The sequence below is a fragment of the Idiotropiscis lumnitzeri genome, chromosome 17 (assembly GCF_059441095.1).
Source record: "Idiotropiscis lumnitzeri isolate Australia: NSW breed Sydney's pygmy pipehorse chromosome 17, RoL_Ilum_1.0, whole genome shotgun sequence".
Classification (NCBI taxonomy): domain Eukaryota; kingdom Metazoa; phylum Chordata; class Actinopteri; order Syngnathiformes; family Syngnathidae; genus Idiotropiscis; species Idiotropiscis lumnitzeri.
This window is the reverse complement of record NC_142407.1, coordinates 14,253,154-14,277,878: the sequence shown is the minus strand read 5'-3', so window position 1 is coordinate 14,277,878 and position 24,725 is coordinate 14,253,154. Positions and strand designations below refer to the sequence as shown.

The window sequence follows — 24,725 nt, the reverse complement described above, 5'->3', positions numbered from 1 at the left end:
CTTTAATTTAATGGCATCAAGTGTGATTGAGTAGCAGGAAATTGGCGGAAGAGCTGTGAGCGATCCTTCGCAATAAAAAAAAAAAGGGCATGATGAAGCAGGGAAATATGAGAGATACAGAGGGAGGAAATGTGTTAATGATAGTGACTTTTGATTATAAAAATGTCAGAAAAACCTATTGAAATCCGGTTGCTATTTTTAGTTTGAATTTTACATTATTATTCTTACTACTTTATTTTAAAATTGATGGACCATTTCAGCTGGTATAGTTTTAGCCGTACACCAACTTTTAAAATTATACGATATATAGAATACTTACATGGTTAAATATTGTGTATTGTAAATAATTGTGGTTAAAAAAAATCTAGGTAAAAAAAAAATATACCCATCCACACAATAACATTTAAAACCTTGGCATTGTCATAGTTTTGGCTACCACCAACATAAAAAAGATATATTAAAAAACATGACAACCAATATAAAACTCATCAAATTAAAATGAGGAAAATATAACCATGGGGTGGGATTTTATTTATTTATTTTAAATTACCTGAAAATGCTCACAAGCTGTCACGCCACAACAATAGATGGCGCTGTAACATGCAAACCCGAAGGCCAGTTTCACCATTAAAACCTCAACTTGGGAAAAAATCCAATATTAATATAATAATTTCAAATATAAATATATAATACAAAAAGTGTGGATTATTATTAAATCACAGTTATAATACGACGTTAAGTAATTAAATCATCGGGAAAAAAAACACGAGAAAAAAAACCGCGCATGGTGTGACGTCATTTACGCGACAAGCGAAAAATAACCAAAAATGTCCTACTCGTCAACATATTCGCCTGAAGTGCAGTTTAGAAAAAGGGTATTTGGAGAAATATCATTTTTAAAATAAATCTCTACTCGAGCTACTTTTTTGTTGTGAAAAGCACTGCCAGAAGTGACGTCTCCTTCCGAGCGCCCATGACTTTGAAATCGCTGCGCGACGGCGTCTAGCTGCCAGTGTGAGAGTTGTCCGCCGAGGAGGAGGAGAAAGAGGAGCAGAAAGAGAGACAGTGGAGAGCAGCCGGACAGTTAGCCGGGGATCGCTCATTTCCGCGCGGCCACTGACGCTCGGTTCCTTGGGCTTCTTCTTCTTCTCCCGCGGCGATGAGGCGGAAGGAGAAGCGGCTACTGCAGTTCGCGGGCTTGCTCATCGCAGCTCTCCTCTTCCTCCCCAACGTTGGCCTGTGGTCCTTGTACCGGGACCGGGTGTTCGACAGACCGGCGGCCACCGCGGCGGACGGACCGGGCGGTGGCCAGCAGACACAGGTGAGCCGGTGGCGTCGGTGTGGTTCGGGGGGCGTCCGTGGACTTTCTCACAGCTGAGTGACGTTGTGTGGTTGACGTGCGGAGCCGGGGAGCTCTCCGTGGTTCTGAACGAGGCTTGGGGAATTTGGAAGTTCAACTCGGGCTCAAGTTCGGAACCATGGAACACCTTCAGCCACCGGTCAAAATATTAGGTACACCTCCATGGGAGCCAATACGTGCGCTTAGGAGAAAAATGTCATCTTTTCTGATTGTATTGATTTTAGAATTTTCAAGCATTTTTGATGAGTTGAGCCAAGCAGAGCCTCATTTTGGTGCGAGAAGTGGGATCCACCCTGGGATATTATCCATCCATCCATCCATCCATCATCTTTTGACTCATTCACTGCCAGCCCAGGTAAAAATGAATGTACTTTTTGGCTTCTATACCCCCTGGCAGTGAATGAGTTAAGTGGGATCTCAATTAATTTTCATCCATTTTTCGGTTAACTGGAGCCGCATTTATTGAAATAAGTATGGTATCAAATAATTTCTAGTCATTTCCCATGATTCCGCAATCATTCCTAGAGTAATTTGGCGAGAGAGGTGCGATGCACCCTGGATTGTCGCAGATCCATTTGACATACCATTTCGGACTCACAATGGCTCGGGGGTGAGCTGGAGCCGACCTTGGCTTGACTTGAGTCGTATCCCGGTTTAGTTTAGGCACATGCATCAATTTTCCAGCGGGCTTCAGCCAAAAGAAGTGGGGTACTGTAGTACTGTATATTTGTCAATTTCGGTCAAGTCGCCACCCTCAACTATCCTGACTGACATCTGGTGAAAGAAGTGGGATATCAAATAATTTCAATCCATTTTTGATAACTGGAGCACATTCTTGCTGACTTTCAAAGATGTTGGCTTAAACGATAAGGGGAAAATTTTGGATGGAAACATTTTGTGGTTGCAGTGGTCTTGAACTACGATTTAGTGTTCCTAATATTTTGATTATTTCCCTTGAAGGGAGACCTAGGAACAAAGTATGAAAACCAGCAGGTTATTATAATTTTTTTGGGGGGGGGGACACAAAAGCAATCGTTCCTTTAGTGCTTTATTGACTGCTGTTTAACACTTGAGTTATTGAGTCTTGTATGTGTTTAATGACAAATAATGAAAGTGAAAATGCCACCCAATAAGTGCCGTTTCTTAATGTCCTTCCAACTGAGAGTCGCGTGTGACCTTCTCCCCAATAACCTTTTAAACGACACATCTCATTTTTACTGAAAATCGACATGCGATTCCATTAACTTCCCTGAAAAGGAACTTTTGTCTCCCCTTTTTCTTCCATCATAGATTGCTTCTATGGTCCCGGGTGATTTTTAACAGCCTTAATAGCTAATTACGTGATATGCCATCACTGCAGAATTGATCCATTTATCAATTGGCAGCTATTCATAAATGAGCTTCATTTTTTTAGGGACTCAGGGATTCCCAAAGTTAAATTAAATCTGGACTTTTTAATTATTTTTTGCACAATGGCATGCACCACTTTAATTTGGATCAGTCAGTTATAAGTATTTTTCTTTCTTTAACTTCACAGAAACTTCTCTATTGTCATTTCATGCCAGCAGTTTGATGGGATTTGCAGAAAAAAATGAAACTCTCTGTACACATGTTGGAATCGACTTGAGTATTTTGTTCCAAAGGCAACGTAATGTCATGTAAAAATATAACTCAGTGTAACGTAACGCTGGAATGAAGCACTTTGAAGCAGAGGCATGTCAGTGTAAGAACGTAACTGTGAAATGTAACAACGCAATGTATCAAAACAACGTAACAACATACAATGCAACAGCACAACACAACATCGCCATATAATGTGACGATGTAGGATTGTGATGCAATAGCATAATGACACCACAGTGTAGCATAAAGTAGCAACGTAACATTTCAATGTAGAAATGCAATTTAACGCTGTAATGTAATATCGCTACCGCGTAGTGTAACTCTGTAACCGAACAGCGTAACATGACCGCACAAAGAAATTTAACAGCGTAACCTAACAGTGCAATGGAACTATTTGACATAACTTACCGTGCCAACGTCATGTAATAATGCAACAGAATAACATCATGTAAAAGTGCAGCACCGTTACCCAACAGAACAACGGAACGGAGCAATGCACCGTAACAACGTCACAGTGTCGTGGAATATCATAAGGTAACAACTAGGCGCAACAACGTGGCGCAACAACGTGGCGCAACAATGTGACGTCACAATGTCAACAGCGTAACTCAACAATGTAACAAAACGACGTGACACAGGATCGCAACAGCGTAACATCAGAATAGATCGTAATAGTAATGACGCAACTGAATGACGCACCCAAAAGGAATGATTTTCTTCCAGAAAATGCTAGAATGCTTTTTTTGTGGTTCAAAGTTGCTTCATACAATATTTGGGGCACCTTTTAAAATCGTTCACTTTCCTAACTGTGAAAATGTCAAAGTGCTAAAATTTGAAGGTTCCATTGTGACGTTGTTGGAAGTAACGGCCGTGGATTTGGCGATCGCTTGGCTGACATCAACACTCCCTCGGTGCGTCTTCTGTTCTGTCAGAACAAAGATGTTTAACACAAAACAAAAAAAAAATCTAATTTCATACAGAAGACTGCTGGGGGGGGGAAGCCCCCGCCCCCTGCTCCCCCTCCGTCTCCCCCAGGGGCGACACGGCGTATGAATGTAGTTCCTCGGCATTCTATTTCATCTGGCGTATCAGGCCGCGTCTCGTCGCTTTTAATCCGCTCTGATCTCGCCGGGCTGCTTTCCCGCGCTTGCCGTGTCATCTCCGAGTGAAGCAGACGCAAACCAACAAGGGGAAGCAAATGTGCGCTACAAACGGCTCTAACAAGACTTATGTGGGAAAAGGCTGAATGGGATTAGTGTATTGATTTTTTTTTATTTTTTATTTTTTCTTGCTAGCTACTGCACTGAAGCCGTACCAGCCCGGCTGGATCAGCCAAACACAAAGCGGAGACGCACATTTTCTTCTTAATTTGTCTGTTGTGGCGTTGTTTACGAATCGTCGAGAAGAACAAAAGATGAATGGTGGCTTGGAGGTGACGGGAGTTCACCATTTACCACCATGAAGTGTAGCCAAGCAGGTCAATTTTTTGGGTTTTTTTGGTTTTTCTTTGTTCGTGGTGTAGTTAGGTTAGTGTGACCTCCTTCGTGAGCGTGGGGCACAGGGCCCCCCCTCCAAAAAAACCCCCCGCAGCTTTGATCTCAACATTGCGTTGTATGAGATCGCGATTTCGGTCCCAAAACGATAAATCGTTCAGCCCCACGTGTATCACACATGCTCGTGATTGCGTAACAATCGCCCCGTTGTGTGTCTGTGCAGTTTGAGTTTTTGGAGTGGATGGCCTGAAAGCGGCCCAAGTAAGTTTTCAGTCGTGATTGACTAGCTTGTACGAGAAGTGGATGACCGCGAACGAGCAGAGGTGGGAGGTGGCGAGGTAATTGCATCTCGGGGCGGGGGGGTAAGGTGGTCAATACGGACTTGGCAGCAGACGAGGAAGTGCTGAGAATGCGAGTGGGAGCAGCGGTGGGGGCTGTTTGTAACCAAAGAGCGACTGCTATCTCTCAGTAGGTGGCGGGGAGGAAGCTGAAAACGGAACGTATCGACCCCGGCGGGCTGTTGAGAGAATGAACGGGATGCGGTGGTCTTATCGCTCTTACCGTGGGATTTGGCTGCGTCCCCAACAAAAATGGCTTTGTTTGCGCCGCCGCTTTTGTTGGCGGCAACAGATGCGAAGGAGATTGCCCACAAGAGGCGGCTGCGAGGTAGATGCGAGATTCACAGGAAGGCTGTGATGTGAGATCAGTGTTTTTCCTGGCTCAAATTGAGGCATTATGTAACCAGGATAAAGCTGTAATATGACAATCGTAATATCAGCAGGCAATCACTACAATACTACTGAGAAAGGTCTCCAAATTCTAAAAAAAAAAAAAAAAAAAAAAGAAAGTACAGGCAAAATGTGGTGTGATCATTGTGAAAAAATTTCCAAAAGAAATAATCGGGAGAGTAAAGCTGTAATATTGCGTAAAATAAAAATAAAATCTGTGAAAAAATGCCGTATTGTCAGGAGAACAAAGATTTAACACCAAGAGAAAGATATATTAATTCATATTGTACCACAGTATGTTGAAAATCAAGTGGTAGTGTTGCCAGAGAAAAAAAAAAACCCACAATGTCATCAGATTGAAGCTGTAGCACGACGTGGAATTTATTTTCGCAATCGAAAAATGAAGTCATAATCGTACCAGGAAAAAAAAAAAGACGGAATCATACCAGATAAAAGCCGGAACGTTAAACGTTTTTTAGGTTAAAGCCGTATCGTTCCACAAAACGTGTTGAAATCGTACAAAAATAGTTATAATTCTACCACCAAAAAGATCCATCGTTTAAGAGAATGTAGTTGCTGCAGAATAAAAATATCCTCACAAAATCTCATCAGAAGTAAGCTGGAATATTAAAAAAATAGATATAAATAATTTAAATTTTACAAAAAAAATAAAGCAACAACATTGCCAGAAAAAAAGATGAGTTGCAGTTTTTGGATCTCATCTTATATTTTGTATCTTATGTCCATGGTCTTCTGTTGCTTTAAAAAAATAAATAAATAAGTATTAAAAATGAACGTGTTTTTCCTTTGCTGGTCATGCCCGCGTTTTGTTATTGAGCCTTAAACGTTGAAGAAAAAAAGAATGCCAGCGAAAGCTCGAGATGGAGCTTTTGATTGCAACAGCGTGAAGATGGGCCATTCGTTTTGTTTTTTTTTATTATTTCTGGATGTGTTCTACTTGGCCGCCAAGACATTACTGTACCCCCCCCCCCACCCCCACTCACCCCCCCCACCTTGCCCAATTCCGCATTGTGTCTTTTGTCAAGTGTCAGAGCAGCACATCCAGCTGATGTTGTTTAGCCAAGTCGCAGCCGGTGAGAGTGAAAAGACGTGTGAGTTGTTGTTTTGTTTTTTTTCCCCCTGATTCACTGCCGTATCGAGGACACCTGTCTCATCATTTTGAATGAGCTCATCAAGGCTCAATCAAAATAAGACCACGGGAGGTGAGCGTTTTCCTTCCCACCATTCCAATAAAGGAGACAGATTTCAATTGTTTTCTTGATTGATTTATTTTCCTTCCATGTGCTGAAATTCCGTGACCGCATTTATGGCTCGAAACACGTTGATAAAAATAAACGAATGCATATTACGGTATTTTCGGGCTCATGATGATTCTTGTTTGGGATCTGGGATGATGCTGAATGTAAATGAAAATTTGGAAAACCAAATGGAATTGCAGTCAGTTTGAATGCCGGATTAATGTGTCCGCTCGCGTTTGCTGTGCTTGAGTGCTGAGTGACTTTGGCTTTTTTTTTTTACGCACACTTTCGATTGGTCGCTGCGTTTGAGGGGATGTGTGTGTTTATGTGGCAAAATGAGGCACTGGGGGGAGAGGGGGGGCAAAGAAAAATAGATGTTCCATATCCTCATGTGCCCTTCTGCCAGTTTCACCCCTCCCCCACATTCCGCATCCCCATCTGTTTCCCAGGCAAATATTTTTAGGGTCCTCTTGAATTTTGCTTCTTCGTTATTCTTCAACCAAATAAGCTTTACCAGGCATGTCCAACCCGGTTTTGAAAATTCATCCTCCAACGCCGCTTAACTTTGCAACATAACATTTTGTCGACATGCCTATCAAGGGGAGACCCACCAAAAAAAGTTTCACGTAGCCCCAACAGACACATGAAGTCTTGCATTTTTTGCAAAATGGTCATTTTAGGTGCATTTGGTTTTTGCCGCGTCAATAGTGTGCCGTATGAAAATTCAGCCAGCAAAGTTTCACATGACCGACCACATTGGCGACGACGATTACCCGTTGAGAAGGCCGAGTGGTATCGATTGAGAACATCATTTTTTATTTTTTTTTTCCCCAATGCTTAAATTAAACCTTTGGATGCTCTTCCCATCCGCAGCGGCTCAACCAGATGAGGAAGGTCAGCCAGATTGGGCAAGACGGCGTGCGACGGACGGACTGGCACGACTACGATGCCATGCGAAGGGACGCCGCTAGAGTTGGTGAGGATAAAAAAGTTTGCTCTCTGAATGTCTTCTTTGGATCCCTAAATACTTGGAGGCATGATTGATCAACAATCGGCAGAATTCTTCACGATCAATAAATCCGCTGTGGCATTTTAAGGCGATTTCCAGGAAAACAATTTTGTCTGATTACAACCAAATGGGGCGGCACGGCGCTTGTTCGAATAATAACACAGTGCCTTCGTTTTATTTGAGTTGGATCTCCGACTCAATTACGGTGAGAGCGCATTGCATCAATCGCTCAGCCATCTAAGTTGGTGATTAAAAAAACAACAAAAAAAAAAACACTCAATAGCGTGCGCATCAATTCTGCTTCTCATCTTATCTGAGAAGCCCACCTTTTGCCTTCTCGATTCCAAATTAAACAGACGGTTGATTTGTTAATAGGATGAAAAGTATTTAGCTGCCAAGTGAGCACGAGCGGAATGGAGCTCCTGCAGTTGTTTTTAAATGAGAAACTAACGTCTCCACAGGGGAGCAAGATGATGGATAAACACTGATGCTGAGCAATTGTTGTGGCAAATAGTAGCCACTGGCGTGGAGGCGTTTATTTATGATCATACTAAAAAAATAAATAAATAATTCATCTTCAAAGAAGTTAGACTATGCACCAGTTTTCCAGATTGACAAGGAATTCAGTGGACGTTCCTCCCGTAACGGAAAACACGAAAACGTTTGGGTTTGAAGCAGCCATTTGAGGAGAATCGGAAGCCTTGGATGAAGTCCTACGAAGGAAGATGCCCAATTGGAAGAAGGTATCCAAGACAGATGTGTCTTTCGTTTTCCTGCGTTTCTCTTGCATGGTAAGAGTGTGAGCTCAACAAAACGTTAATGAGAGGAGTTGATCTCTGAAATGAGCTATTAGGACGAGGCCCCTCGCTCGCTTGGCTTACCGCCGCGAAGCCGACAGATCGTTCCCGCTTAATGGAACACGGCGTCTCCGTGTAATTTGATGAACTCTTCCGACAGTGGATCGACCCCGCCGCGCGTGCCTTGCTGCCTTTTGTGCGAATTGACGAGGCTAATGGAACACCTCTATTTTGACGCGCCGCTTGAGAGGAGCGCAGAAAGACGGCCCATTGTGGAACGATTAGGCCTGTTTTGCCGAAGGGTCATTATACACCGGTGCCTTTCTTTCTTCTTACTATAAATTGAACAAAGCTGTTCTGTTGACGTGCTCCCGTAGGAAACGGCGAACAGGGAAAACCTTTTCCTATGTCCGAGGCCGATCGGGTGGACCTGGCCTACAGGGAAAACGGCTTCAACATCTACGTCAGCGACCGCATCTCGCTCAACCGCTCCCTTCCGGACATTCGACACCCAAAGTAAGTCGTGCCGGTGACCTCGAGAATATTCGCCAAAATACATTGAACAGATAAATACTTTTAACAAAGCACTCATTAGCATAGAACGGAAGGCCACATTGAATTTTGCAAGTACAGAGATGAACCACAAAAGTTTAAATTATTGGCCGGGCCGATTATCAGGGCTGATATTTGGCTTTTTTTTTTTTTTTTAACTTTCAAGGCCGATAAATTAAACGCTGGTTCATTTTGGCTTGCTGCAGCACACCTCTCTCCCTCTCTCTGCCGTGCTCGTGGCCCTGCCTGCAGAAGCAGATTGTCCCGCCCACTGCTTATTGGTTACTTGTAGCAGTCAATCCGCAGTAGGATGCCTGTTTGCTTTTTCACCTCGAGTTACACGCACCACGGGAGAGGAAGGTGAGGCAAAGGGACATTGCCCAAATTTGAATAAATTTCAGTCTACGACAACTCACGACGAATGCAAAACTATTTGCTGCAGTACACTTGAAAGAGATGTTTGTTTTCATTGAACATATAAGGCTTAATTGGTATTTCGAGACGGACACGGCAACGCGGATCAACGAAGTGTCTTCTGTATGTGAATATACACACTGTGTCATCCGCGAGGGAAATGCTGGCGAGCTGAAAAATGCCACCTGAGCGTTACCGTGTTTTTGCAAAGGGGTTACAGTTATTAACCACTTGAAAGCACGGGGCCTGAATTTGCGTCTGTTTGGGCAGCTCTCAGAGGAGACGTAGATACGCTTCTCTTGTCCATGGAAAATGGAACGCATGAAAATGATTAAAAAAAAAAAAAAAATCTCGTGCCATTTTGCAGTGGAACCACCATCCCTTCTCCCGCTGCATCTGGTGCCGCTCGCTTTTCAAGCTGCCGCAAATGCCGAGACAAAGCTACCGTTTTCCCTCTCGATCCTTGTAAATCAATTCGTAAACATTGCGACATGCTCCCAACCTCAAAAAGCCATCCCCGGACACTTAACCTTTTCCAGAAAAAACGGATTCCATTTCTTCCTGGCTGCCATCTTCTCTCCGAGGACCGCTGTGCTGATGATACTGCCACTTATAAAAAGCCGGCCTACCTTGACCTTAAACGACTCTCATCTGACTCTGTTGGTGCTCTGCATACGCTCCAGACACGCCTGATGGCTTCGTGCGGCGTCTGTTTGATTGGCATGCTGTTGATGCAGCCTTGCGGCTGACACGTTGGCCGAGGTTTAATTGAAATGTGACTTAGCGAATGTCAACAAATGCACACCGATCAACTGAATTGTTGCGATGTAGTTTGTGAGCCTGAAAGTCGGAACGGTTTGAAACGGTCAACGAATGTGGAAGGAGGGGGTCCATGCGTCCAATATCGCTAAATTACTTTTTTATTAGTGTACTGATTTATTTTTTGATGGTTTGAATCTGTTGAGGTGCCCTTCAGCATTCACTCAATTTAAGTTTAAATCTTCCAATAATCCAATTGAATTCGGTCTTCGTGTGTGTGCAGCTGCAAACAGAAGCTGTACGCCGAGAAGCTGCCCAACACCAGCGTCATCATCCCGTTCCACAACGAGGGCTGGTCGTCGCTGCTGCGGACCGTTCACAGCGTCCTCAACCGCTCGCCTCCGCAGCTCATCGCCGAGGTCATCCTCGTGGACGACTTCAGCGACAAAGGTACGCGGCGCAATCACCCCCCCCCCCCCCACTTCGTCGATTAGCGATTTCTGTCACGATCCCTCGTTGATTGATGTGTTTACCTTGCGTTTCCATGGTAATGAGATGTTCCGCCGCCTCAGACTCATTTAACGCAAAATTAAACCCTCCTGCTGCTCGCAGACAGAGCCACGCGTGCAAGTGTAGAGCGGTTTAGCGGGGTTACACAACGCTTTTTTTTTTTTTTTTTTGCTGTAGCTGTAAACTCACGCAAAATACGTTTTGTGCTATTTTGGCCCAAGTCGGAGTCCTCCAACTTGAGTGGCGTTGGATACAATCCTAGCCACGAGTCCTATTTTGTAAGTCCTAAATGGAAGTGGCAATGCTTAATTTGACATGCTTGATTTAGGTAAAGCAAACATCCCATTAAAACACCCCATTAGGCTAAAGCTAATGTAAGCGATGCCTCATAAACAAGAAGCACTTGGCTCATTCTCACGTCATTAAGCAAGGTTCATTTACATATCAATGAAAAGCATGTATCTTCAAGTATTTTTGGCTGTTCAGCTAAAATGCATATGAAAAGCAGGTACTTCCACATTTCAGTCAAACACAAAGAAAATAAAAGAAATCTATGCCTGCTTTAAATTCGCTGCGTTGTTTTATTGTTGCCGAAATAAAACAAAAATTAACTAAAAATAAAAAAACAAACATTTTTTCACATGCAACCAAAACCCCAAAACGCAATCAATGTTTGGATATACTTATGCTGACACATCAAATGTGATTTCATTTTTGTGTGTAAGTAATTTATCATCTCTGTCCCGTTATTTGCAAAACACAAATTATTTTTTTTCTCATGTTTGGATTATTTTTATTTTACAAATAAAATGATTTTGTCGCGGGGATTTAAAAAAAAAAAAAAACACACAAAATGAAGACATGCTTTTTTTTATTAGGCGTCAGTGAAAAGCACGTAATTGCACATTTTCGTGTTTTTTCTTTATTGAAACAAATAAATCGTTTTTCTCATGTCCTGTCAAATGTCACTGCCCAGTGAAAATATATTTTTTTTCTGTTTCGTGTTGATCAAACGCACAAAGTTCATTATTTATATTTTATTGAATTTTTTTGGGAGGGGGGAATCAAGATGCTTGCTTTTCATTCTCAAGTCCCACCCCCCGCCAAAAAAAAAATGGAGGCCAGGTGGGCCACTAGCGAGCTACATTGTTGCGGCTTAACCCCTGCGGGCTGCCCGCTGTGATGTTCTCTCTCAGGGCCGCTGCCCTTTGATTAGATCTCATTCCAACTGTAATTAAGCCTCAGACACCCGAGCAGAACGTGAGCTTCAATCGATGCTTCGCTGCGGAAGAGAGACTGCCCGAGGAACGTTAGTGGCTGATGGAGGGACTGGTTGTCGGAAGGGAGGAGGAGTGTATCATGCTCAAGTGTTAATGTTCGCAATGCTACGCAAATCAACGTTCCTTCCTCGTCAAACGGCTCGCCGTCCAAATAGGCCGGTAGGTCGTTGTTAAGGAGGAGACAAATGTTTCATCGCGACAACGCAAACACGAGAGAGATTGTGCGAGGAGCACAAGCGGTGTTGCTCGCCTACCGGTGGCCGACTTTCTTCCTGAGATTCCACCTTGATTCACAAGGCACTTTTGCGCGGTCACATGAAAGGAAAGTTATAATAATGTGCCGTCGGCTGTCTCGGTGCCAAGTGGCTATTTCTGCGAAGCTGTCAGACAAAAGGTACAAATTAGTCTGCTACTTTAACTTTGCAGACAGCGGCGTGGGTCCGCTTGCAGCCTGTTGCCATGGCGACGTTCCGCCAACCGAGCACGGTGACTGTTTAAACGAATCGTCGGCCCGATGAATAGTGAGCTCAGATTTGACCAGCTCTTAAATTCCAAAGGGATGGACAATTTCCGGTAAATTTGCATGGGAGGTTTAGCTTGGGACTTTTGGAAATATTTCATATAAATATTTAATTTGAATATAAAATTTTCAAGTGTCAAGTCTTGAATGAAACACATTTCATGCAAATACGGTCCAATAAGTAACCAAAAAATGAAAAAAAAATCACAGAATAATAGCACTGATCTGCGCAAACATTTTTTGCATGTCTTGAAAAAGTCGAGCGGCATTAGAGAAGCCGCGGTTTGAGGCCTGGCAGGCGTCTGACGAACACATCTCAGCATCAATTAGTGTCGTCCGCCTCCCGTGGTGAGCGCGACGAAAGCGACAAAGTCGTCCGCGTCTCCGTCGGCCGTTTTGACACATGGACAAGCATGTGACGTTCAATTTGTAAAAGATCCGCCCGTATGTATCTGGCCACGGCTTCTTTTGTAAAGTTGCCGATGAAAGCGAGACAGCGGACGGGAAACATCGCAAGCGCGGGCGAGAGCGGCGAGGGGAAGCAATTGGGCCATCAATCTGCCCGTGGCAGGCCTCCATCGCGAACGAGCTCATGTGTGCAGCGTGCCACAGCTGAATAAATACACACTTAGCTACTGGCAGTGATGAACGGCGCACGAAAGGTGTCCAAAATTAACCCCAGAAACCGTGAGAGAAGACGTCGATGGCGGATTCGACCACATCCACCGCACTTATCTTATAACAGAGCGCATCAAAAAAATAATAAAACACCTCCTCTGACAAATTTAAATAGACGATTCGAAATTTGACAACCATCTCGTTTGATCTTCAACCTCCGCCATCCTTCTTAGTCAGTAATACTTTCGAAGCTGAGTTAGGTTTGAACTTGACAAAGACGAATCTTTGAAAAATGTCACGTGAGGTTTGCCAGACTCGTCAATGAGCGGAAAGTTCGTCTGGAGGGGTATGCTGAACGTCTCGCGGAATATCTCAAGGCTTGCGGATATGCTGAACTACTTTACCGTACCCAAATATCGCGGTTATGCTTAGGACTTGCCAAAGATACGAAAGTCCCGTAACGTATTTTGCTATGAGTTGCGCAAGATGTACTCTCACGTCTCACGAGAGCCGCGGGAATGTCCTGCTTTCGTTGCATTTGCACTCCACAGTCTCCCGCTGTTCATAATGCTGCCACAACTGAGCTCGTGTCGCGTTGTTTACAGGCAACTGAAACCTTTTGAACTGACAGTGGAAACCGCTAATTACGATGATTACTTAATCGAGGTAATGACCCAGTCAGCGTATAAAGCACGTCGTCCCTCGAGCGCTTTAAATGACCAATCAGCATTTGATGAACTGATTTTCACCTCCAAGATGGTTTCCTTCGAAGTGGGTGTGCGGCGGGCCCGGACGCCGAGCAAGCTGCTGTCAAGAGCCACTCGGCTGCGGTGCTCGGAAACGATCGCGAGACAGCTGCAAAAAACCCAAAACACGACGTGGCGCATGTTTATTCATCAGTGCGCGAGAACATGACGCGCGCGTGTGCGGTTGAGATAATGAAGTAATGGCGCTCGGCACATTGTGACGGCGAAGGCGGGAGGTCGGCGTGCGACGCGACGTGACACAAACGGATAATTGAGCCACGGCGCTTGCGAGAGACGGCGAGCCCATGTCAGCGGGTGCCGATCGATTCTAATGACTTTGTGTAGGGGTGAGGTAGTTTACGTGCACGGTAAACAACACCCGCCGCGTAGCCCTTGACGCCATGGTCGCCTGCCTCAGCGGCAAGTTAGAGCAGTCATTCTTATCCTTTGTGCCTCTGGAAATCTTTTTTTTTTTTACCGCATGGGAAGTACATATAGTGTAGTTTTGAAGTTTTTCCCGCTAGCTGGACTTTACTTGACTATTTATTACACCATTTAGTGGTACCTTGACTTATGGATGCCCCAACGTGGGAATTCCGAGCCATCGCTTGGTTGTTTTTGTTTAGTTTTTTTTCTTTCGGATGTTGTTGGCATTTATTATTCAACAGTCAAAAGACATAATTACAAAATGAAGACACTCACAAGGAGCATGGCTCAAACAGTAATGTTGAATTTAATGCCTGGTTAACTGCCAAGCCAAGCTGGAGCCAGAGCTTCTGATGTCACTCACTAGGCCACACCCCTTTGAGGCACTTGTCAAAACACGGATACAGTCCGCATAACTCCATTTCATAAATTGAGTTTATTTCTTTCAAGTGTTTTTTTTATGTTGTGTTGATTTTATTTTTACATTTGACAATGCAGTGCTATTTTCTTCTTTTTCTGATCTTATATCTATCTTGCAATAGCATAAAGTGCATCAGCGAATTAAACCAAGCCATAGAGCATGTTAAATACAAAGTTGAATTCAGTAGGACGCACAAATCCAAAACAATTTTTTTTAGGGACTGAATACTTATTTCAGAGTTCATTTTCTTTCTTTCTTTTTTTTTTTTTTTTTTAAATTCTTTCTTGGTGTAATGCCAGCCGCCTGCTGATGAATTCTGATCTCAATGTTCTCATGCCGGCTGTCCTGTGTTGATGCGATTGAAGAAACACATGCGTCCTCAGGCGGGAATACACAACGGAGACGTGCCGTCCGGTCTGGTCTGCATGACAAATGATTCCAACCACGTCTGCTTGTACTCTGTAGGTGCTGCTGTTTTGGTGATCTCAACTGTTGATTGACGCCTTGTGTCAACTATACTGTACCTACTACTCTCTTACCACCTAGCTACCTATACATTGTTGCTGTCTACCTTCCTACCATCCCGCTCCCATTTCATTTCCCTGCCATCCGAGACGCTCGGTGACCACCGCCCGGCTTTCTAATAGAGACTAATGTGTTTGCCACCGTTTTGCGCGCGCTCATTAGCGTGATTAATCGTCTCCTTGTGTCGGGTAAACACTTTGAGCCGTATTCCAATTTATTTCGGAGGGAAAATGAACCAATCACATTTAAACGCTCTGATCCTATCACCCCGCCCACGCCCCACGCCCCCCCTTTCCGGGGTCTCGTCTCATGAGAGAATTAATTTGCCACTCAGGCTTTGAAGCTCGTTTTTTTTTTCCTGCCTTGATTTATCAGTTAGTTTTTTTTGCCTTCCAGCTTTGACCCTGCCAAGCCCTCCTGTCCTTCACTGCAATGTCACTTTTTATAGCGCGGTGTCCGAAGTCCGACCCGAGGCCAGTTGTGGCCTGTCACATATTTTTTTAATTAGTCTTCCTGTCAAATATTCTAATGGTGATGATGGAAAAAAAAATATCTAAGAAATATCACACATTTTCAGGTTGAACATTGCAAGAAGACCATAACATTGCATAGACCATATTGAAAAATAAATGTCCCTCTTTGAAAAGGTTTGTACATCCAGCATGGAATGGGTGAAAACACCGAAAACGACTTCCTGATGTTCTTCAAATAAAACCTTGCTTTCCTTCCCTCAGAGCACCTGAAGGCAGCATTGGAGGAGTACATGGACCGCCTGCCCAAAGTGCGCATCTTGAGGACCAAGAAGAGGGAGGGTCTGATCCGGACCCGGCTGCTGGGCGCCACCGCCGCCAAGGCCCAGGTCATCACCTTTCTGGACTCGCATTGCGAGGCCAACGTCAACTGGCTGCCTCCGCTACTTGGTAAGGAATGGAACGTTATCGCCTTTGCGGCCTAAATGATAATCACGATTATTTTGAGCACTATTGGGATGCCAAATATTAACCACAATAGGGAAAACATCTGCATTTTTATTGCACTAAATTTCATTTTCAGTGCAAAAGGAAACTTTCAAATAAATGGATTATCATTTTAGAATCAATCAATGAACAAAAAAAATGACCCAAGATATACGATAAGAAGAAATATTTTTTCCTTTTTCTTAACACTCAAAAAATGTAACAGTCTAAATTCTTGGCTGCCTGTAATTAAAAAAAAAATCATTAAGAAATGATCGCTTATCTGGATTTCATTTTAACATGTTCACTATTCTTCTGTCTTATCATCTTCTCAGATCGCATCGCTCAGAACCGGAAGACGGTGGTGTGTCCGATGATCGACGTGATCGACCACGACAACTTCGGCTACGACGCGCAGGCTGGCGACGCCATGCGCGGGGCCTTTGACTGGGAAATGTACTACAAGCGCATTCCCATCCCCGCCCGGCTGCAGAAAGATGACCCCAGCGAGCCCTTTGAGTGAGAGACGCATTTCATATGAACATGAATCGGAAATCAGCGCCCACGATAACCTTTCAAATGTGCACTTTTGAGGTATTTCAGTTTTTTTTTTGGGGGGGGGCGGTGAAGAGATGGCAGTTCTGTGATTATCGGGAGCTGAAATGCGTACCGTCTGACAGCTTTCGTCGCCCCGGCACAAATGTCGGACGCCAGCAGACAACGAGACAAGGTCACTCTGATAAAAACGTGGCCTTTTCTGTCCTATTGACACCCGGGAAATAAGCCTTGAGGGGGCAGAATGGCTGACATTGCAGCAGGCGCAAAGTCGAGCCGCTCTTCCTTTTCACAGACAGACTCGCGATTTGGACGCAATTTGTCTGCCGAGGAAAAAATAAAGAAGAAATATTCACTGCACATCTTAAAACCGAAATTGGAAACCCAGACCTTGGTTCAAACACTAACCCACGCTCCAACCTGAAAATATTAGCGGTAAATGAACGCTATTCCGTGGTCAGGCAGCTAAAATGTGGCGCTCCTAACGTGAGATGTCGTTACTATGAGCGCCGTTAGCAAGCTAACCAGAACGTCGCTTTGTCATCACCGCGCGGCGCCACGGGGACCCCGCCAGCCGATTGCAGGCACCTGCTCGTGCCTTTAATTGAGCCTCCTCGGGGACCACTTTGGCCAGAGCAGAGTACCTACCGGATGATGCAGACGCCCACCTGATGAAACGCGTGTAACCATGGCAACTGCTCGTGGGATATGAAGGAGGCTTGGCTTGTGTGTGTTTATGGGTGATGTACACAAGATCTAATCGTGAAAAATGGAGAGATGAGCAAGTGTGAAGTTTGACATTTCGCTTTTGTCGAAACTGCATCTATTCTGCGCAAGCTTGGAATCCGAATTTGAAACTGAACCCCTGCTTTCAAACCTTCATTTATGCTTGAAATTGGGCGAGTACCGATAGCAGCCTTGTTTTAAGGTATCGGTACTCGTGGAGGCTGCCGATACAAGCCACCAATACTTGAGGCAAAAAAAACGACATCAGTCATCGAGTAAGTCCTCCTCAGCAGTAGTTGGCGCCACTGCAGCAGTTTGACACATTATCAAATTATTATCTGCGTCAGAAAGAAAGGTCAGATTTGAACCTGAATCCCAATCTTCAAACCATAACCATATCTAAAAAGTCTAACCCATATTTGAAACACGAATCCTGGCTTGAAACCCTAATTTGAAATCAAATTTACAACATTTACCTTTGCGTTCGTGACTTTGTCACCAATGCTAAATGCTAAAAGTAGCATTCTGCGTGATTCAAACAAGAAGCGGGAAATGACGTTTGAGCGGCCGGTCGAGTAAGTTGGCGGGACTTTGAAGTGAAGTCGCGGGAGCACCTGCTTGGCTCATTGGTTCGTCCCAGGTGTAGCGGCGGGCCAAAACAATAGCGCGCGAGAACTCGCTAACGAGGTGTGCGACTGGCAAAAGCTGCGGCGGGTTAATTGCTTCCTGCACTCTTCAAAGCGGCTTCCTATCCGGAGGCAACAGTCGCTCACAACCACACTCGCACGCTTGCCCTCAAACACTGTTTTAAGATCTTTTGTCAGAGTGCGTCTTTTTCGACATGCTGAACCCACTCAAGAGCGGCGTGATTAAACACTCGGCGGGGTGTGTGTGTGTGTGTGGAATGTTTATGTGCATTCGTGTGTGCGTGCGTCATGTGTCTGTTTATCGCGTCTTTTTATGTGATGTGTTTTTGCAACGTATGCCACCGTACGCGTGTACATGCATGCGGGTGTGAGCGTGTGTGTGTTTTGTGTAGTTAACGTGTAACGTGTGCGTTTGTGTGTGGCAGGTCCCCTGTGATGGCAGGCGGGCTGTTCGCCGTGGACAGGAAGTGGTTCTGGGAGCTGGGAGGGTACGACGCAGGTCTGGAGATCTGGGGAGGAGAACAGTACGAGATCTCTTTCAAGGTACCCGGGAGAAAATGATAACGTAGCACACAAATTGGAAAACCTGTTAGGGCTTCTTCCTAAACTTTCACAAACGGTATTTCGACCAAATAATGGCCTCTTTGTTAAAAGCTCATTTGAGTTGATGCATCTGGCCGCCGCTAACATGTAGCTAGCGGCGGCCGCGTGTCTCTAAAGTCCGTTTAGCCCCACGATATTCAATTTGGCCTGCCATTTTTATGAAGATCCCCATTAGCTGATAGGCTTCTCGGTAACATTCTCCTGAGGTGTGGAGATTAGCGGGCTCTCGGGCTAATCCCGACAAACCCCGAGACGCGGTCGCTGGCTCCAAACGCAACGGCCTCCATTCAGAGATTTTGTCGGCGTGCCGGCGTTGAGAACACCGGGCCTTACACGCTCACACCACCAGATAACATCGGCTGGTCGTGCCGAATACTTGGCCGGTTAGCTGCTAATTATAGCATCCATCCACTTATAGTCAGTGGACAAATGCCATTAAGCCATTTCAGTGCCCCACAAAACACCAACAAAACGTTTTTTATTAAAAAAAAAAGTGCCAATATACTGTGTTGTATGTCATACAAACATAAAATAAAAATGAAATCAAATAGAATGTAGAGAATGAAACATTTTCTGCATCATAAATTGACATTGTGCTACTCCTTCTGGTATGTGTGCCTTGGCCACCAGGGGGCAGTATAGTCCTTGCGTTTTTTGTTTTTTGTGTGTTCAAAACTGCACAAAATGTTCCAACTAACAACACGTTGAAGCTAGTTCTATTAGCCCACCGGTGGCATTTTGCATTGCGTGTTAGCATTAAGCTAATGAACCTTTGTAAGACAAAGTTGGGGATGTTAATTGTTTTATGACTACTTTGACAGTAATTCCATCCATCCATTATCTGATCCTCTTATCCTCACAAAGGTCGCAACCATGCATCTGTTTTTGCGCAGTATGTTACAGTCATTCTCAACTGGCTTTTTTTTTTCTTTTTTAACTTCGTCAGTACGGGCATCCGTTCTGACTCAAATGGACGCGTGCGCCGTTGCAGGCGAGGGCGCGTGAGAGGGCGACAACTGGAGGCGATATATGGCTGTTCATAATCTGCTTCCAGTCGCTATCTTATTATTATCATTATGATTATTATTTTTGTTTTTCACATAGCTCAAGAAGTGATTGGACATTGCACACCCTTGATGTTTTATTTATAGACCCAAACAAAACCAGAGACGAGAGACTGAGTCCGCTTTCTGAGCCCAGAGTTTGTCTTGCAGCTACATCTTTTATTCATGCATCAGTGTGTGTGCGTGTGTTCCTGCGTGTGTGTCTGTGCATGTGAGCATGTAGTGCAGTGCAGTGCTAATGTTAACACAGCCATGCTGCGACCGCTCATGCTGAATTCCCATTTGCAGCCCAGCTTGGAAAGCCTCATTCGAAATCCAACTCACAACTTGACCCAATTTGAAACCAAGACTCTCACATGGAACCTAAATGCTTCCTTGAAACTGTTATTTCAAATCTCTCATAGAAACCCCAACTTGAATGGAATGTGCCAATAACAAATCTAAAACTTGACTTTGATTGACATGAACAACCTGGATGCTCTCTTGCCAGTTGTGGATGTGCGGCGGGCGCATGGAGGACATCCCGTGCTCCAGGGTGGGACACATCTACAGGAAGTACGTCCCCTACAAGGTCCCCGGTGGGATCAGCTTAGCCAAGGTAACACCTCGCACCGCACATACGCTTCGACACGCTAAGCCGCTCAACTGGCCCGTTTCCCGCTCTTCCAGAACCTGAAACGCGTGGCTGAGGTGTGGATGGACGAGTACGCCGAGTTCGTGTACCGGCGGCGGCCCGAGTACCGCCACCTGTCGGCGGGCGACATGACGGCGCAGAAGGAACTGCGCAGCCGCCTGGCGTGCAAGAACTTCAAGTGGTTCATGAGCGAAGTGGCCTGGGATCTGCCCGAGCACTACCCGCCCGTGGAGCCTCCCGCCGCCGCCTGGGGCGAGGTAAACACCCCAGTGGTGGAATTTCATTTGGTGCACCTGCGGCGCCGGGAAAGCACAACGGTGGTGGAAATAGCAGAACAGGAAAGGAAGAGTGATGAAACGTGTTTGCAATAAGAGCAGACCAAAGCATGCTAAACGTGTCGCTGAATGGTTTTCGAATTTGGGCTCGTAGTTACCAGGTATTTAGACATTAATCTCGGCCAGGGTCCTCGAGGGCCCCATTCCTGCACGTTTTAGATGTTTCCCTCCTCCGACACACCTGTTTCAAAAGATCAAGATCGATATCAGGCTCAATATCAGTATTCATTCACCTGCAATGACTGACTTGCCGTTCCCTCGCCGTGTTCGTCCTCAGATCCGCAACGCCGGCAGCGGCATGTGCATGGAGGTCAAACACTTTGTGTCGGGCAGCCCCGTCCGCCTGGACAACTGCGCCAAAAGCCGCGGCGACGTGGCCTGGAGTCACGGGCAGGTGGGCCGCTCAAAATGCATGCATCGCTGCCCGAATGTGGCTCCCACGTTTGCTGTTAAGTTGCCTTTTCGGCGCGCAGGTGTTAACGCTGGGTTGGCGGGAGGACATCCGCATGGGCAACCCGGTGCACACCAGGAAGGTTTGCCTTGATGCCGTCTCCCACAGAAGCCTCGTCACCCTCTACGACTGCCACGGCATGAAGGGAAACCAACTGTGGCGCTACCGAAAGGTGCGCCAGTAGATGTACTAAAAGCCATTCGTAGTTTTTCGGACAAAGCAAATACTAATCCTCTTTTTATTTATTTATTTTCAAATGAATGCTCAGGATAAGAGCTTGTACCACCCGGTGAGCAACAGCTGCGTCGACAGCAGCCCCGGCGAGCGTCGCGTCTTCATGAACGCGTGCGACCCGTCTTCGCTTAGTCAGCAGTGGCTCTTTGAGAGGACCAACGCCACCGTGTTGGAGCGCTTCAACCGGGGCACCGATTGACGCCGCCCTGCACGGTGTGTTCAGAATCACAAACCTTCAAACAACAGCTTTTTGTCGAAAGCGGTAAAATGACCTTCTTACCTTGTCTTTGCGCAGATGACAAAAACGGTGGCCGAATAATGAGCTGTTTGTCGAACAGTCGTGGAAAAGGCGTCATGAGGGGGCTGCTCGGTCCAGCGGGCGACGATGACGACGTCAAGAATCCAATTAGACCGCGAGAGCTCGAGACCAGGAAGAAGGTACGTCACTGGGCAAAAAAGGGGTACGCAATATTTTAAAAAGTGAAAAAAAGAAAATAAAAGCCTTACTCAAATAAACAATTCCGATCAGTGATTGGTAACAGCTATGATGTGCTCCACACACGGACACAAAAGTGTGAACTTGCTGACCCCGTTTGGATTCTTGGCGCTAATCCAAATGCCAACTAAGAAGGCGTCTGTGTCACTACTTTGAAAAATCAAAAAATTATTCTCCATTTTTTATTTTATTTTTTTGTATTAGTTAAAAATCTTCCAAAATCCCGGCAATTAACAGCGCCGTCTGTTCCCAGGTGGTGCCGGAGCGGGGCGACCGGTCCCCGAAGACCCTGCGAAGAAGTTTGCTCTCTTTTAAAGCGCCAGTCCAAATGTTTGGAGACTTCTCTCTAAAAAAAAAAAAAAAAAAAAACCTCTCGGATTATAACGGACGCTCCACAGTATCTTCTTCAATCGCAGCCTTTGAACTCTTTCGCGCAAGGCTGCCGACTCGTTTCTCCGGAACGCCGCGTTGATGGGACGTTTGGTTTTGTATCCAATAAAGAAATTGCTGTGTAGGCGGCTCGTGTGTGCTTTCAAGTCAAAAGATCTCACACATGCACAAGCAAAATGGAAATGAAGGCAAGAAGCCCACAGAGTGAGACTGAAGAGACGAAAAAGCGAAGATTTGCTTGTCCCCTTCCGTGTTGAGACCCACTTGTACAGAATGGAAAAATCGAAAAAATGAGCCGAAAATGGAGCATTTTACAGGCGGTGTGAAAAGGAGCCGCTGCCTCTAATACCACCGTCCCAGCTGTAAAAATCCAATTCCACTGCATTTATGGAAAAAAATAAAGCGAATATGGATCTCATCTTGTCTCTTTTACAGTTTTGCTACAACCTTCGGAGGCCGCAAAGTTGCCACGTCGACTTTGTAGCTCTGACCGAGAAAGAGGAAAAATCCACCTGCCTCCACGCGATTGTCGAGGCAAGCATACAATTGTTTACACAAACATAAAATTGTTTAAACAAGCAGATTGTTTCCTCAAAGGTACAATTTGTATATTTGAACCTGCCCTACCTTTAGAACATTTACAGTGGTCTTGTTTTAACGGGTGACTTTTGGGTGGTTTGCTTGACGAGCCTCATGCCGCTTCACCGAAAACTGATCATTACACAGTGCCAACGTTTTTTTCTTTCTTTTCAGACCTGTGCAAATATCTCAATTTCCATGACGTTCGCTGATCAATAATGTCGATGAGATGATTTCTTTGCATCCTGCACTTGAGCTTCCAGCGAGCTAACCCGCTAACCGTTGCTGATGAGGGATTCGATTTCGTATTCCGCTTGCAGGACGACGCCGTTGCACCACCGGGAAATCGGACATCCATTAAGGAGACTGCCGGCTTCGCTTGATCCAAATTAAATTCCGCCGGCATATTTTTCGCCGCTTTGTACTTCCCCCCCGAAACCTCTGGATAGAGGAGGAGAAAAAAAAAAAAAAGAGGCAGACAGAAATCCCTCGAAAGCAAACTCTGAACTGAGTTTCACTCGCGTCCTCTGAGAGTAGCGCAAAAAAGATAACACGAGAAGAAAAGCAAAAGTTGTTCAAAAAGATTTGACTTCCCTGACTGGAATCGCAAATGGAAGGTGAATGAACGTCTGGCTAAGGCTACGAGCTTTTATGACGATGGCGACGACGATGTGCTTTGGGAGATTTTTACTTGTTTTATCTTACCGGCACAATTTGGGGGGGGGGGTAATTTTTATTGTAACCTGTGAAAGGTTTTGGTGATTTACGGTAATCCGGTTTTATCACTGCCAACCTTTGGCCGGTTTTGGCTCGTTTCATTTGTATCTGCACCACCTTTGAGAGATTTCAAATAGTCCGGATGAAAACGTTTATGTGGGCCATAGTTTTCCCACGCCTGCTCTAGAAAGTGACTAGTTCAAGTTTTAGACGCCATCTTGGATCGAGATTCTCTGAGAATTTCCAGACCAAGTTAGTGATTTTGTTGTCAACCTCTGCCCCAAGGAGGCGCCCCGAGCATTAGCCTCACCTCTAATAGTTGACGCAGGTTAAAAGAATTGAATGTCTGGCAGCTGGCGGCCAATAGATCTTGGACATGTCCGACGTTGCCCCGAGCTAATAGAACAAGCTCGCCCGATTCCCCAGACTGTGAAATTAGCATAAGCGAATGTGGCTTCGCAATTCAATGGTGTCATCTCCACTCACAGTCAAGAAGGAGCACAAAGGCTCGCTTTCAAATTACAGGCCCGAATCGCTCATTACTCACCAAAAACATACTTTATCATCTTTAGACAAGAATATTCCTGTCAAATCTTTTGGGAGACGCTACAAGCTTCGGTACAAATAACTGAGTGCTTCATTGAACCTCGGGGCCGTCCATTAAAAGTTAGAGATGAACGTCGACTACTACCCAAGCCGTCTTTAAAGGTTAACCGTAAATAAAACTACCATAAAACAACAAAATTGGCACAAACCTCAAAAGTTGTGTAGGTCAGAAATATAATTCCCGTCAATTTATAAAAGGTTGGTCACGTAATAAAAATGCAAGTAAATCCCACAAAAACTGCACAAGAATTTGTCAACCTAATCCAAAAATAAGTCCTCCTATAGATGACCTTATTTCTTTACCAAGTCCGTGTGGAACAAACAGCATGAAATCATTTGGGACTCACTTCTTTTGATAATAATAAACATGCCAAGGTGGAAACATTCAATTTTTTTTTAGATTCATATCTGCTTGCTCAGTGCCAAAACGTATCACGCATTCCTTCTATCCGCTTTTCCGTGGAGACGCACTGTCGAGAAACAGCGAGAAACATCACATTAGATGCTGAGGGGCGCATGTGAACCTGGGGAACATGCTTTTTTTCCGCCATACTCTAATAAAGCGTAATTGCACATCCACTCCAGTAGTTGGCAGTGGCACACTCATTGCCTATTGCGCGCAGCGAGTATTAACTCTACGGTGTAGGTTTGTTTTGCAACGAAAATGCTATTATTTATAGTTACGGCGGAGA

At 45.0% G+C, this 24,725-nt stretch overlaps 1 protein-coding gene across 3 annotated transcripts; it reads left to right on the top strand.

Moving 5' to 3' along the window:
• Positions 1-1,024: 1,024 nt before the first annotated feature.
• LOC148320432 (polypeptide N-acetylgalactosaminyltransferase 10-like) lies at positions 1,025-22,549 on the top strand. 3 transcript variants are annotated; one of them, XM_088279993.1, is made up of 14 exons: positions 1,025-1,321; positions 7,337-7,439; positions 8,647-8,785; positions 10,278-10,444; positions 15,775-15,960; positions 16,332-16,515; positions 18,350-18,467; positions 20,082-20,189; positions 20,261-20,482; positions 20,838-20,954; positions 21,034-21,183; positions 21,280-21,458; positions 21,541-21,683; positions 21,995-22,549. In XM_088279993.1, the coding sequence occupies exons 1-12, from the start codon at positions 1,160-1,162 to the stop codon at positions 21,442-21,444; spliced, it is 1,821 nt and encodes a 606-aa protein (XP_088136119.1). In that variant the 5' UTR covers positions 1,025-1,159; the 3' UTR covers positions 21,445-21,458; positions 21,541-21,683; positions 21,995-22,549. The 3 variants fall into 3 exon arrangements, with proteins under 3 accessions (XP_088136119.1, XP_088136121.1, XP_088136120.1); XM_088279995.1 differs by lacking the exon at positions 1,025-1,321 and adding an exon at positions 4,251-4,460; XM_088279994.1 differs by lacking the exon at positions 1,025-1,321 and adding an exon at positions 6,324-6,427.
• Positions 22,550-24,725: the final 2,176 nt, after the last annotated feature.